The 16752-nt window shown below is 34.7% G+C and overlaps 1 protein-coding gene and 1 pseudogene across 1 annotated transcript; both read left to right on the top strand.

Annotated features, from left to right (window-relative positions):
- The first annotated feature begins 252 nt into the window (after window positions 1–252).
- LOC107848447 (cytosolic sulfotransferase 12) lies at window positions 253–1444 on the top strand. Its single transcript, XM_016693217.2, has one exon. The coding sequence runs from the start codon at window positions 302–304 to the stop codon at window positions 1310–1312; it is 1011 nt and encodes a 336-aa protein (XP_016548703.1). The 5' UTR covers window positions 253–301; the 3' UTR covers window positions 1313–1444.
- Window positions 1445–8655: 7211 nt separating this feature from the next.
- LOC107846737 overlaps window positions 8656–16752 on the top strand; it is a 65898-nt pseudogene continuing 57801 nt past the window's right edge.

The following is a 16752-nucleotide window of genomic DNA, read 5'->3' as shown; positions in this document are numbered from 1 at the left end:
AGTGTTATCATGATCTTATTCTTGGACCGTGACAATTAGAATACATCCATGCTATATTGGAAAAGAATATTTGGCCAATTTAACTTGATAATAGAATATTTGGTCTATGTATTTTTTATTATCGTTTACGAGATAATTAAAAAAAATTAGGGACCTTCAGTGTGTTTTAGACTCACGTGATGAACACTACCCAAATGCAACAACCAATGTAAACTAAGTCCCATCTCTATATATACCCTTATACCCTTATGAGTAAACCTTCACCATATAAACTAGAAGAGAACACACAATCCTCCAAACCATGGCAACATCTCAAACTTCACCTCCAATTCCTCCCAAATATTTACAAGAGGATGACCTAAGTGAAGAGTGTAAGAAATTCCTATCTACTCTGCCCAAAGAAAAAGCATGGATTGGATCATATATGTACAACTACCAAGGTTTTTGGGTAGCGGACAGGATAATCCAAGGTGTGATTGCATGTCAACAACAATTTCAAGCTCATGATAGTGATATCATCCTTGTTACAAATCCTAAATCAGGAACCACTTGGTTAAAATCACTTTTGTTTGCTCTAGTAAATCGAAAGAAACATTCTATTTTTGAACAAAATCACCCTTTACTTGTCAAAAATTCTCATGATCTTGTTCCATTCTTGGAACATAGAATCTATGGTGATGATCATGACCGTAATTATTCATCCTTCACTTTACCTAGACTTTTCTCAACTCATTTGCCCTTTACGTCATTACCGAAGTCTGTTCAAGATACAAGCACCAAAATTGTTTATTTATGTAGAAATCCTAGGGACAGTTTTATTTCCTTGTGGCATTTTACAAACAGTTTAAGACTTCACTATAAAGATACCAATTCCATAGAGGAAATGTTTGATCTTTTTTGTAGGGGGATGAGCCCTTATGGACCGTTTTGGAATCACGTGTTGGATTATTGGAAGCAAAGCATAGAAAAGCCTAACAAAGTACATTTCTTTATGTATGAAGAAATTAAAGCGCAACCCAAACTTCAGCTTAAACGCTTGGCCGAATTCTTGGAATGTCCGTTTTCCTTAGAGGAAGAAAATTGTGGAGTGGTGGATGAAATATTAAGAATGTGTAGCTTTGAGAATTTGAGCAATTTGGAGGTGAATAAAAATGGGAAATCGTCATTGTCTGAAGCGGAATATAAACTGTTCTTTCGCAAAGGGAAAGTTGGAGATTGGAAGAATCATTTTACTAAAGAAATGAGTGAGAAACTCAATCACGTTATTGAACAACAGTTCCAAGGATCTGGATTAAGATTTTCATACATTTGATTAGGCATTAATATGCCATATGACAATTGAATGCAATTATTAATTTTGAAAATCAATGTTGAAGTAGTTGTATTTGCTTCTAATGTAACGACTGAATAAATGAAATTGTCCCCAAATAATTTTTTCTTGGTATATGTATGTTGATTTAATATCAGTTCATTTTTTTCTTTCAATCTGTACTTGATTTTAAGGTGCAATTGACGTGATTGAAGTTCTGTTACTCTTGGAGCATGCCGATGATTTCATATGTAAATACTAAATAGATAGAGTTGTTATTAACCGAAGGAAATCTAAAAGCAATAATATGAAACAAGAAAGTAGATTAAAAAAAATATAAATAGTAAGAGAGAGCCTTTTTATTTTCTTATAAACGTATTCAACTTCAAGAGTGTAAACGTGATTTTCAATACCTCCATTTATACGGATACATCGAGCAACATCTAATTGGAATTAGTCATTGAGATAATGGAGACTAGTAAGGGAAGGTAATGGAGGTGCGAGATATTGGAGGTGTGAGAGTTAATTACGAAATTGATGAGGAAAATACTCCTAATAATTATGGATATATATTCACAATAGTAATAACTTAATTTAAAACAAAGTACATTTTATGATACCGATTTTATTTCATTTTCGAAAGAAATAATGAAAATTACAAACAAAAATATTTATCTTTTAATCTAGATTTTTAATTATTTACTTTTGAATTTTTCCTTAATTTAAGTGTTAAATTTTCTTAGCCTAGACATAGTTAATTTATATTTCTTTGGGCACAAAAGACATACAATCACATGCATGAATTTTAAAAAATATATATTTTGAATAATCCAACACAAGTATAATAATATTTTTGAAAAATCTCGTCAACTTAGTTTATGATACAGGTATAAATTCACATTTGAATTTATACACACAATATAGCATGAAAAGGGAGAGAGAATAGAAAACGCCAAACAGGTGTAGATCACGTGTTACACACATCAACCGCTAAACCTCTTACACATATAATCATATCATTGCAGAGAATCACATGCATGCAATAATGCAATTTCTTTGGGCACAAAGGATATACAACCACATGCACACAAAGTTTCGGGGGAAATATCTGCATGTCGTATTCATAGTACTACAATAATGTCAATGAAGTTAGAGGGGTCGATTTTGTCATAGAAAATATTATTAGATGCATATCTTCTTATTAGTACTATTACAGTGTCAATGAGGTTGGAGGGGTCGGTTTTGTTTTTGATTTTCAGATTTTATTAAATCCACAAATATTGCTACAAATATCAAGTCAAGAATTGAGTGATAGATGTTACGATCCGTTTTTTTATCGTAGTCAAAAAGGCTTTATAACTTGACTATTTATTTATTGAAAAAATAGAGTCACCACCTAGTTAAATTTTAGAAAGCTAAGAAATTGTTTTAAAGACATTTATGACAATCACTCATAATCTTCAAAAGAAAACCCTCGTCCGTGACAAACTAAAGAAATATGTATTACCTACATAATTTGCAACAATTTGTGTAATGAATAATAAAAATAGTGTCAATACTATACAATAGAGCTTCTTTAGGATGTTTCTATTACCTTCTCTCAAACGCAATTAAGCCAACATTAACAATAAAATTGCATTCACCAATTTACATACATCATCTATTAATTAATGCTAAATAAAGTGCACACGAACCTTAATCCAGGTAACTTTTGTTGGAGTCCCATATCAGTGGGTTAAAGGGTCCTTGGTCTCCTTATATGGTCTTGGGCAATCCTCCCCTCACGAGCTAGCTTTTGACGTTGAGTTAGGCCCAATGTCCATTTCTTTATCATGGTATCAGAGCCAGGCCCACCCAGTTCATTGTTTCCGATGTTGGCCCCCCGATCTTATATTGTCCACACTCCAGATGTCCAACCCTGGGCATGCGGGGGGTGTTGGATTCCCACATCGGTGGGTTAAAGGGTCCTTGGTCTCCTTATATGATCTTGGACATCGTTCATCAGAGTTCTTGTGTCTACACACCCCAACAAAATGGGGTAGTGGAAAGAAATCATAGACATATCTTGGATGTTGCTAGGTCTTTGAGGTTCCAATATAATGTATTGATTAGCAGTAATTACTGATAACTGGGTGACTGTTTATAACAGTCCAAATTCTGTAGAACTAAACTAAGTTCTATACTAAACTGGGTGACTATTTTTAACAGTCCTAATGTTGTAGAACTGAACTGAGTTTCATACTGAGTCTGAAGCTGAAACTGTAACTATGGGAGTGTTAATCTAACCGACATACCCTGATTATAAACTGAGTTAGGGTCCAACCTGTGATCCCAGATAGAAGGGTGTTAGCACCTTGCCAAGGGATACTAACAATGGATGTAAGTTAACCCTATCTGGAAGGAAGACAATTTGTCAACCCTCACTAGCAGAAAAACTCGTACGAGATATATCAACCCTTGTCTGGCAGGAAGATATCTCAACCTACGTTGGCTATGTAGCTCTGTAACGTAGGGATTGCTACTAAGGATGAAACCCTCTATTGGCAGGAATGGCCCCATCCTTGGGTTCGCTCGGTGTTGATTCCTACCCCCCAACTAAATAGACACTGAACTGATTTCTAGACTGTTCTAGGCTTGACTGAACTGTTACTGATTGTGATGTCTAACTGAACTGGACTGAGTTCACTGAGTTTTGTAACTGATTGAGTACAACTGTTCATGAAATTAGTGAGACTATTCTGTAGCTACTGTAATTCTAGGTAAACAACTAGATTTCGGGTATTGAATACCCCCAGGATTCGATAGCATTGAAAGTAAAACATGACATGATCGTAATAGCATAAGAATAGTAGCTTGTTAACAATGCTTTCATTTAGACATTTTGTCAAACACTTGAGAGGCATGAACTTGTACATGAATGGGACCACATGATTGTATGTCATGATCATGAACTTGAACATATGAATATCTTAAACATGGGAGCATAGCATGATTAATTGGGCAATTCACATGTAATTTTCTTTTAATAGGACATGAGTGCTTCATCAAAACATGTAAAGTTCATAGCTTGAATGTAAGGATGTCTTAAACATGAGGAAATAATAGAGTTACAAGGCAAAGTTCATAGCTTGGGGATTCATCTTGAGATTGACTTAACGTGATAAGGGAATTTCATCAAACATGTGGAAGGCATGAATTTGTAAACATGAGAATATTGCTTAACATCATGAATTTAGGATATATCATGGTATTTACTTGAATAATGCATGAGAAACTCAAATTCATAGTACGGGGAATTCAAAATCTTGCATGGAATCATACAGGGGCTGAATTGAATTAAAAACACCATGAAAATATGAGATTCAATCTTTCTTGAACATACAAATTACCATAATAATAGAAAATTCATTCTTTATTTAAGTAAAAAGGGTTTTTGGGCTCCATGGGTGAAAGAGGACCCATGGATGAACTCCCACATACCTTAAAGCTTTAATATTGAAGGAGAAACACAATCTTTAAAGCATTCTTGAATTAGGAAACTTGAGTTCTTGCTTTTCTTGAAGAAAATTTGATAGAGTTCTTGGTGTTCTTGAGGGGGCTAGGATTTTTCTTTGAGAAAAAAGATGAATAATTAAGTGTATATTGCTTTTGGGGGCTGAAATTAAGTGTTAAGGGAGGATTTGGGTGAGGGGAAGTAATCAAATTTACCTTAGACCCTTTAAAAACTGAAATAGCGTGTGAAACAATTTTGTAATGCACTGGATGACACGTCGCGTTGCTATCACATCTGCTTACTGCCTCACACGGAAAAAGCCATAACTTTTCGTTCGAGTATCGGATTAAGGCGCAATTGATATTGTTGGAAAGCCAGTTCCATTATCTAAAATTTATTGGGTATTGATCTACAAAATTCTATGTATATGAAAAGGTATACATATTTAAAGTAGACCCTTGTAGAATCGAATGTCAAACTTTGGACGAATCAAAGGCTCTAAGCTCAAATTTATTCTAAGTGATTCTACTGAACATTTTTCACCTCAAAAGTAAATCAAACATGAGGATAAAGATCATGAAACTCATATTAGCATGGGAATAATTTAGTTCATAGCTTATACATGTAGGAACGATGGTTCAAAGACTAGCTCAAAATATGTGGGGTATTACAAGTATGCTATTTATTGTTTGAGGTGTAGATGATTAATGCCTCTAAATTTAAGTCTATTCATGGTACCTTGTAAGGTAGAGAATGCTTCTAATCCTATCTTCCGTGAAATCCTATTTCATGATTAATACCAATGTAAATCAGGCATATGATCACCAAATAAACTCATACCTTAGGTTGTGATGATAATGAATCGTGGAACTCATGTGCAAGATCATCCCTATGTGAAGTTTTACTAGGGGTTATCATGAAGATATTTTAATGCCTTTGCATATTTTTGTCGTGGCAAAATATTCAATGTGATGTTATGTTACTTATTCCATTCTTGTAGATCTTCAACAAGTCCCTACCCATTATTCGGGGATGAATGATCCCAAGGGGGAGACGCACCTTCGGGTTAGAATTTAAACCGTCATTTCTATGTGTATAGACCAGAACCAAATGATTAGAGGTTAATATATGTGTGGTGATAAATACTATAGTGTGGGAAATACCTTTGAGTATGAATTGAGGTCACAAATATCCCCTAACTCTATATGAGTTGAAAGCTTGCTATCGATTAAGTTTTGGTGGATGTTTCATCTTGGGTCAAATTCCATCAACTATTACTCCTATAATATGATGAGTTAGAGGGCCTACTTTATATCAAATTAAAGCCCTTCAAATATTCTTTCCAACTCCATTGATCGTTCATCAATCCGAGTCCGAGGTCAAAAGTTATGAGTGTTTGAATGAGACACTATCCATACTATGCAATGGGGCATGCGACATCCACTTAAGGCTATGCCATGGGCTATGTGTCGACCAGCTTGGCTTGTGCCATGGACTTTGTGTTGCCCACCTTCAAAAAAAAAAGTGAAAGCTCCGTCTTAGTGTTATTTAAGGGAAATACGAACCTTTCACATCACATAACAGTCCCTAAACACCTATAGATGAATTACAACCCTAATGTACATTATTTTCACCACAAAAATCCCAAATTCATCTTCTAAGACACAAGAGTAGAAAAGCAACTTAGGGTTTGCTCTTTCAAGCTGAAAGGTTTGATCTTTTCACGAATTCTTCGTCAATTAAGGTACGTAGGGTTTTCCTAAACTACATAGGCATGGTGAAATCATTTTGATAATGTTTAAATGTTGAGAAGTCATGAATTTTTAATGGGTTTTGAATTTACATTTATAATTGTGCAATCTGAAATCCTGTTCATGATAATTTTTTGGTCTTAATGCCTTCCCCTAAATTAGATTTGTACTCATATGTAAGTATGTATACATTTTTTATTCTAATGTTGAATTGAGAGCATGAACATTTAAAATCCCTCTCTTGTTGTAAAGCTTCTTGTTTTCATTCGTTATGAATTATTCAATTGCATATTGAGAAGCATGATTCAAATGTCTTTACTATTGTTTAAGCCTTAATTTTAGATATGAACTGAAGAGAGGGTGATTCTTGTTAATATAAATAAAAAGTGGTGATTCAAAGAGATTGCATGGTTTGTTATGAAATACTTGAGCACCATATGTTTGTTGAAATATTAAAATTAAAAGAGACAATCCCTGCATAGTTTGAAATATGTTTTGAAAAATAAGAACTCTCTTGCATTGTTAAATGTTTTGTTAGTAAACTGAATCGATTGGATTGAAGGAACTAATGCATATTGTTATATGTCTTAGACATACAACTTACAAGTCTTGGTATGAAGATACCAAAATAGATGAATGCTATAGCAGATTCAGCACATACTAAAATACATATTTTTGCTCAGATTTTTAGAATTTGATTTCAGAAAGATGCATGTTTAGAACAGACTAAAAATAGTCTTAAAGAGAGTTAGGTGGTTACCCAAAGAAGGCATTTAAGTTCAAAGGCTCATCGCTGGAAACCATAGTTGCTAATGCGGGACTTATAATATATGATCCTACATGAATGGACATTTTTTTTGACATCTTCTATGGGGGGATTTCCTACGGTGAGCTCACATGGGGGGTATCACCACTCCAATCTTGGCAGCTACTTGGATTGAGGGCTTGGTGGCCGAGTCAAGGGTGGATTCCATATAGCTCATGGAATATCAGACTTGTAGGGTGTACCACCTAGCTCAGAAGTAAAATAAAAAGTGAGTCATGGATTCAAAGAAATGTTTCAAAGTCTTTAAAATGTGTCCATGTGTTTTCATATATTATATGTAAAAGGTTTTATCATTTCCTCTCACTTTTGGTATATATAAATACATTATTTTGAATTGCTCTGCATACCAGTACATCTGTATTGACCCCCTATATTTCAGGATCTGAGGCACAGTCTCGGGATCCCGCTAAGCAGAAGATTGGGTTGTTCGAAGTTTGCAGTTGGTGAGCCTTCCTTATTTCGGAAGGCCTTATTGATTTTCCATTGATATTTCATTTTTTTTATGGTCCGATTGGGGGCCTTGTCTCAGTTGCTAGAGAGATGTTGATTTTCAGTTAGTAGAGATTTCGCAGACAGGTGTCATGTGTTTTTGAAGGGTTATAAATTAAATTTCTTATTGTTCAGTTGAAGTAAGAAAATGACCATGTTTCCGTTTTATTAACTTTTCCGCATTTCTTTATAGTATATGAACGTTGTGCATAATTGCCAGATAGAAAAGGGCACTTGGACCTTCATGGTTCGAGATGCCCGTCACGATCAGGGCCTCGATTTGGGTCGTGACACCTAATCTATGATTAAAATAATAAATTTTAGATAAGGATAAGTACAAGCAAAGAAACTACGTCTTACCTTAATGGTTGTAATTATAGGTCTTATAATGGTTTTTTTGGAGGGAATTTATACCATCGGATGGATAGTACAGAGTATCTATGGACCTTTTATTAGGGGTAATTAATCATAATTGAGGATAACTACAAGCAAAGGGACTTTGGACATTATCTCACCAATTCCAATAGTAGATCTTTTCAAATCTAACTTTATGCTTCTATTATTTCCAGGTTGGAAAGTCCAAAGATTTGTAGGGGCAGATCATTATGAATTAGAAAGCATCCATAACATAAAGGAAATATTACCACACCTTTGGAAAGTTGACACAACCCACAACAACTTTGTTAGTATAATATAATTAGTTTAGTTTCATTTCTCTCTCTATATATACTCAATCCTCAAAATCATCACAACCTAGCAAACTTCTCCACTACTTCTTCCCTAATATTTACAAGAGGATGGTCTAAGCGAAGAATTTAAGAAATTATTCTCTATCCTACCCAAAGAAAAAAGATGGATTGAATCAAATCTCTACAACTACCAAGGTTTTTGTATAGAACCAGGAATAATCCAAGGTGTGATTGCATGTCAACAACAATTTCAAACTAAAGATGGTGATATCTTTCTTGTTACATTTCCTAAATCAAGAACCACTTCATTAAAATTATTTTTATTTATTCTAGTCAATCAAAAAAATATCTTATTTTTAAACGAAATCATCCTTTATTTGTCAAAAACCCTCATGATCTTATTCCATCCTTGGAAGTTGTCAAAAATTTAAGACAACTTAAATAATGTCTTTGTATCTTTTCTCATTTAGTTATAACAAGAGAACTTTTAAAATACGATTTTATTTCATTTCCAAAAGAAAGAAATTATAAGAAATATATTATTTTAATATAGCTTTTTAGTCAATTACTTTTGATTTTTTTTCTTAATTTAAGTTTTTTATAGTTTAATTAAATTTGTTTTTATCTTTATGTTTTTAGTTTACCATTCTAGGTAAATAACTAGGAGATGAAAGATCTACCAATAAGATAAACTATCTATGAAGACTCCCCCTCTTATCTTTTCTTACATCATAAGCCCTACACCATCAAATCAACCCACTCTACATTTTTCTTTAAGCATACAAAGTGTGATAGTACAACATGTTTTACACATAGAAAATACACTCACATAATTTATGTTACTAATACTCTTTTTGTCATGACCCGAGCCGAGGCCTTGGCCGCGACGGGCATCCCGAACCATCTAGGCTCGAGACACCCCTATAACTCCCCAACCCACTAGTGATATTATCCGCTTTTGGCCTAGGCCCGTAGGACTTTAAAATGCGTCACTAGGGAGTAAGACTTGCTTACTTATACACCCAGCATCCCTCCTGTGTTTTGTTGGTGTGAGACTCCTTATCCCAAGTTGAGGTGTTACATACACCCCCCTTTATGGACTCAGCGTCCTCGATGAGGTTTATCCCACCGAATGGGATTCGCCTACACTCAGTTTGAACTCTGTCTCACGTCAATAGGGTTGGCACAGGAGCGACTTTGATACCATTCTGTAATGATCTGAGTCGAGGTCCTGACCGCAACGGGCATCCAGGCTTGAGACACCCCTGTAACTCCCCAAACCACTAGTGATATTGCCTGCTTTGGGCCCAAGCCCACACGGATTTAAATCACATCACTAGGGAATAAGACTAGCTTACTTATATACCTAGAATCCCTCTTGTGTTTTGCGGATGTGGGACTTTTTATCCTAAGTAGGAGTGTTATACTTTTAAAATGTCATTAGATGCATATTCAATCCTCTAAAAATTGTATATTTTAAAAAATTCGAAACAAGTATAACAATATCATTCTTTTAGTCTAGCTTATCGTTAATTACTTTTAAATTTTTCCTTAACCTAAGTTGTTAATTTTTCTTTGCCTAGAGATAGTTAATTAATATTGTTTTTGTTTATTGTTTTTATCTTGATATTTTTAGTTTACCATTAAGAGAAAAAAAAAAGATCTACATAACAAGATGGACATCTTCGAAAGACTGCCTCTTATCCTTTCATGCAACAAACCAAATTCAACTACACACTTTTACTTTATCAACCCTAGCCCTCTGATAATTATAGTGGCAGATTTAAAATTTTCATTTAGGAGATCCTAGTTATAGTATTTGGAAATTAATGAGTTGGATTTGATAATAACTGCTTGAACTGCAAAGAAAAATTGTTGTTAATTTTTCTTTGCCTAGAGATAGTTAATTTGTCACAACCCGATTTCCGAGTCATGATGGCACCTGCCATAACCCACCAGTACATAAGCCGACACCATAATCCAGAGCTAACGCAATAGGTTACGTTGGTGGAATCATTCAGCATGGACCCTATATGGGAACATAATATAATAACAATATTCCACAAATGAAACTAAGAACATTCGAATACCAATCCCATGACCTGATTGTATAAGTACCAGAGCAACTCTAAATTCGACAGTAGAAATTATAACTCTTACTGAATAGATAGTGAACTGATTTCTAGACTATTCTAGACTTAACTGAACTATTACAGATCATGATGTCTAACTGAACTGGACTGAGTTCACTGAGTTCTGTAACTGATTGGGTACAACTATTCGTGACATTATTATGACTATTCTATAGCTACTGTAAATCTAAGTAACCAACTAGATTTCTGGTATTGAATATCTTCAGGAATCAATAGCATTGAAAGTAAAACATGACATGATCGTAATAGCATAACAATAGTAGCTTGTTAACAATGCTTTCATTTAGATATTTTGTCAAACACTTTAGAGGCATGAACTTGTACATGAATGGGACCACATGATAATATGTCCTGATCATGAACTTGAATAAGGGAATATCTTAAACATGGGAGCATAGCATGATTACATAACTAAGATCATGAATTGGGGAATTCACATGTAATTTTCTTGAAATAGGACATGAGAGTTTCATCAAAACATGTAAAGTTCATAGCTTGAACGTAAGAATGTCTTAAACATGAGGGAAAAATAGAGTTACCTGAAAAAGTCATAGCTTGGGTATTCATCCTGAAATTGACTTAACATGATATGGAAATTTCATCAAACATGTGGAAGGCATGAATTTGTAAACATGAGAATGTTGCTAAACATCATGAATTTAGGATATATCATGGTTTTTACTTGAATAATGCATGGGAAACTCAAATTCATAGCATCGGGAATTCAAAATCTTGCATAGAATGATACAGGGGCTGAATTAAATTAAAAAACCCATGAAAACATGAGATTCAATCTTTCTTGAACATATAAAATACCATAATAATGAAAAATTCATTCTTTATTTAAGTAAAAAGGGTTTTTGGGCTCCATGGGTGAAAGAGGACCCCCATATACCTTAAAGCTTTAATATTGAAGGAGGAACAAAAATCTTGAAAGCATTCTTAAATTAGAAAACTTGAGTTCTTGCTTTTCTTAAAGAAGATTTGATGAAGTTCTTGGTGTTCTTGAGGGGGCTAGGGATTTTCCTTGGAAAAAAAGATGAATAATTGAGTGTATATTGCTTTAGGGGGCTGAAATTAAGTGTTATGGGCAGATTTGGGTGAGGGAAAGTGACCAAAGTGACCCTAGACCGTTTAAAATTTGAAATAGCGTGTGAAACAGTTTTGTAATGCGCTGGACGATGCGTCGCGTCGCTATCGCATCGGCTTACTGCCTCACATGGAAAATGTCATAACTTTTTGTTCAGGTATCGGATTAAGGCAAAATTGATATCATTGGAAAGCCAATTCAATTATCTATAATCTGGTGGGTCTAGAGCTGCAAAATTATACATCTATTAAAAGTTATACATGTTTAAAGTACACCCTTGTAGGATAGAATGCCAAACTTTGGACGAATCAAAGGCTCTAAGCTCAACTTTATTTTTGAGTGATTCTACTGAACATTTTCTCCTCAAAAGCAAATTAAACATGAGGATAAAGATTATGAAACTCATATTTGCATGGAAATCATTTAGGTCATAGCTTATATAAGTAGGAACGATGGTTCAAAGACTAGCCCAAAAATACGGGGTATTACAAGTACACTATTTATTATTTGGGGGGTAGACAATTAGTGTCTCTAAGTTTAAGTCTATTCATGGTACCTTGTAAGGTAGAGAATGTTTCTAATACTATCTTCCACGAAATCCTATTTCATGATTAGTACCAATGTAAATTAGGCATACGATCTCCATATAAACTCATACCTTAGGTTGTGATGCTAATGAATCGTGGAACTCATGTGCAAGATCATCCCTATGTAAAGTTTCATTACCTCATGCTTCGTGCTTACATGTTTTACTAGGGGTTATCATGAAGCTCTTTTGATACCTTTGCATATTTTTGATGAGGAAAAATGTTCAATGTGTTGGTACGTTACTTATTCCATTCTTGTAGAGCTTCAACAAGTCCCTACCCATCATTTGGGGATGAATAATCCCAAGGGGGAGATAATGTAACACCCCGCCCACACCTTCGGGCTAGAATTTAAACCGTCGTTCCTGCGCGTAAAGACTCGAACCAAATGATTAGAGGTTAATATATGTTTGGTGGTAAATCCTATAGTGTGGGAAATACCTTTGAGTATGAATTGAGGTCACAAAAATCCCTTAACTCTAAGATTAGTTGAAAACATTATTATCGATTAAGTTTTGGTGGATGTTTCATCTTGGGTCAAATTTCATCAACTATTACTCCTATAATATGACGAGTTAGAGGGCCTAGTTACTCTTATTACTCCATTAAATTACAGTTGCTAATTTAAAATTTTCATTTAGGAGATCCTAGTTATAGTATTTGGAAATTAATGAGTTGGATTTGATAAAAACGGCTTGAACTTTAAAGAAAAATTGTTGTTAATTTTTCTTTGCCTAGAGGTATTTAATTTGTCACAACCCGATTTCCGAGTCATGATGACACCTACCATAACCCACCAGTAGGTAAGCCGACACCATAACCCGGAGCTGACGCAATATGTTACCTTGGTGGAATCGTTCAACATGGACCCTATATAGGAACACAATATAATAACAATATTCCACAAACGAAACTACTAACATTCAAATACCAATCCCATGACCTAATTGTATAAGTACCAGAGCAACTCTAAATTTGACAATAGAAATTACAACTCTAAGTCTGATAAACTTAAATAGTCTTAAATAATTGTCTCGAATATAAAAGACAAAGGATAGAAGGGAAAGAGGGAAATTCAAACTCCAAGATATATATATATATATATATAACCACAAACGAGTTTAGCCACACACAGCATAACCCTGCATATTTCCATATATTATATATATACTCACTACACATGGTATCATCATAACATCGTTATATCTTCTGAATTAACTGGGCTTATCACAACATCAACATATCCTCCAAATTTACCGGGCACCATCGTAACATCATTATATCTTCCGGATTCACTGAGTATCATCATAACATCATTACCTCTTCTGGATTAATCGGACATCATCATAACATCATTATATCCTCCAAATTCACTGGGTATCATCATTGTAGACACCTAATTTTATCCCTCCCAAGTCTAATTTTATTTATTTTTAGCTCACATTACCACACACTCTCACCCATATGATTATATCCTACAAAAATACAAAAATAATAACCCTTAACAAATTTTATCTTGTTTTAATCCTTATCCTAACAAACTTTATCCTAAACAATTCACCAACCTACCCTACCCCACTACCCACCCACGTGACCCCTCACACTATCACCTACCATATATACATATCCCATTCTCACGCACAAGGGGTGGGGGGATTTTCCATTCTTCTCTAATATATACACATACTCTTACACACAAAGATGACACACACTCTCACAGCCTCGACTCCACACACACGACATCACACACATACTACACAGATCAACCCACACACACAGTGAGAACAAAAGTGGAGAAAAATAGAGAAAAGCTATGAGAGAGAGAGAAATTGCGTGAAAGGGGGTAGAAGCCTTGAACAGAGGGATCTAGTCGGTTGGCTTGAGTTGTCCGGCGAACTTATCCCTAGAATCAACCATTTTTGACCACTATCGTCAAAGCCCAGTAGACAACCCCAAAATCCATCAGAAAGAGCAAAATAAATCGACCCCCCTGTTCTCGTTCTTCGATGAAACAGTAGCAGGATACGAAATTGAATGTGGGTTTATCTTTACTTCGTGATTTTTTTTTATTCAGGTTGACAAAAACAGAACAAAAAAGGTTAGGTTGAGGTCGGATTAGGTTCAAATTGAGGTTCGGTTCGAGGTTTCCGGATGTGGACTCTCTTTAATTGAATAACACAGTTTGAAAGCCCCAATTTTAGGTCCAATCTTTATCTCTTCTCTTTATTTTGATGACGTAATTTGGTGATTATGTGTTGGGTAATTACGATTGCTTGATTTCCTTGATGTTATGATTATGTGCTTGATGATGTGATTTCAATGATATGAGGAGTGAATTTGAGCAATTTTAATGGTGCGATTGATAAAAAATGAAGTTGGGGGCACGAATCAAAATTGGTAAAAGTGAAGATTATCACATTTTGATTTATTGTATCGAGCGAGTAGGCAAATAGTAGGCTCGGGTAGGAAAATTTAAAATTGGTGGATTGTTGGAATGTGCGTGTGAATGTTTCTTTCTAGTTTGCCATATTTAATTCAAATGTATTCATTTAGCCGGGGAATGCCCCGAGACACATTATATTTATTCACCGAGGAATGCCCCGACGTATTTGTTGGTGGAAGATGTTCTTTATCAAGGCTCGAGGCATCGGGTAAAGCATTAGACCGTAGTTTAGAATTAGTGTAGGTTTAATTTTCAGTACCTTTTTTTGTTTCGGGTTGTAATAATTGGACTGAATACTATATTTTTGATTTGTTTTATTTCGTGTGTCTGATTGATTGTTTTATGTGTTTTGTGTGCTTTATACATTTGTAATGTCAAATTAGCCGATACGCTCCACCAAGAGATCGTGGTCGAACCACGGGATCGAGGGGTGCCTAACTCCTTCCCCTCGATTAACAGAATTCCTTAACCGGAATCTCTGTTTGCAAACCAGTCTTAAAGAGTTAAATCGTTTTGAAAAGGATTTTCCAAAGGTGACTTGCCACACCGGATTATGCCAAGTGGCGACTCTGAGTTTTGAATATAAATAATCCTTTTTTGAAATAAATTTTTATTTTTGTCACTTCAATAATAAAAACCCTTTCAAATAAAAAATTAATATCTTTTTTTAGTTGAGTTGAAAAAAGGGGTGTGATAATCATAACATCATTACCTCTTCCGGATTAGCCGGGCATCATCAGAATATCAACATATCATCCCAATTCACCGGGCATCATCATAACATCATTATATCCTTCGGATTCACCGGGTATCATTATAACATCATTACCTCTTCTGGATTAACCGGGCGTCATCATAATATCAATATATCCTCAGGATTCACCGGGCATCATCATATCATTACCACATCTCCCAAGGCAACCAACATTCACATACATATGTAGTCAAATAAATGAACATGTACAAGCCACAATAATCGAGTATTAGTGATGCAAGGTAACACATATCATCATACCTTACAATTAGTCATCACTACATAATATAAGTAGATTCATGAGCATGAATATCTAAATGATATACGTAATCACCACTTTTCCAAGGTTATCATGTTTATTAGCAAGTTAATTATAAGTCAAGTGCATGCTTTCTAGTCATCTCTTTTATTTCCACATTTCACAATACTAACCCAAAAGGGAAATAATTCACATAAGCATTAGCTTAATCATTAGACTTGGTTCATATCAAGAGTGGTAACATAATTAGAGGTTCACTTGGTGAACTAATTGATTAGTCAAGCGATAGCATAACCATAAGGTCAATTCACAAGACTTTCCAAGGCTATCCATATCATGACAACAAGATAATCAATTAAGTATACATATTATCCAAACATCATCGACATACATAAACCGACAATCGGGTTTAACCATTATAATCTCAATAAAGTGATTTAGACGTTTGTCAAATATCTAGGTCACTAGGAAATTTAATCGTTAAAGCTTAAGGTGGGTCAAGTTCCACACCTAAATCCCAATAATACCAAAGTTTACTTCTACAAGGCTAACTTCTAACCAGAATTAGGCTAGGTTATCTAAATCACACCATAAGGGCTTATCAATCATTACTCGGCCTGTAAGGGAAAAATCTTCTTCAAGCAACCTTCCTAAGTCACCCCAAACACTAAGGCCATTTCATAACTAGTAATAACTAGGTTACATGCATACTTTTAAGGTTATCCAACAACATCATTCTCAACTACTAGAGCAACTAAAGTATTCGCATTCTATTCATGAGAATTCAAGTAGAACTGTCCAAGGTTTTAGGCTAAAGGCCAAACATCACAATTTACAAGTTTAATAGCCTACAAGAAACAACTAATCCCAAGTATCTCCATTCCTCCATTTATCAACTAAAATTCCACA

Source organism: Capsicum annuum, chromosome 11 (assembly GCF_002878395.1).
Source record: "Capsicum annuum cultivar UCD-10X-F1 chromosome 11, UCD10Xv1.1, whole genome shotgun sequence".
NCBI classification, from domain to species: domain Eukaryota; kingdom Viridiplantae; phylum Streptophyta; class Magnoliopsida; order Solanales; family Solanaceae; genus Capsicum; species Capsicum annuum.
This window is presented reverse-complemented; position numbering and strand designations above follow the sequence as displayed.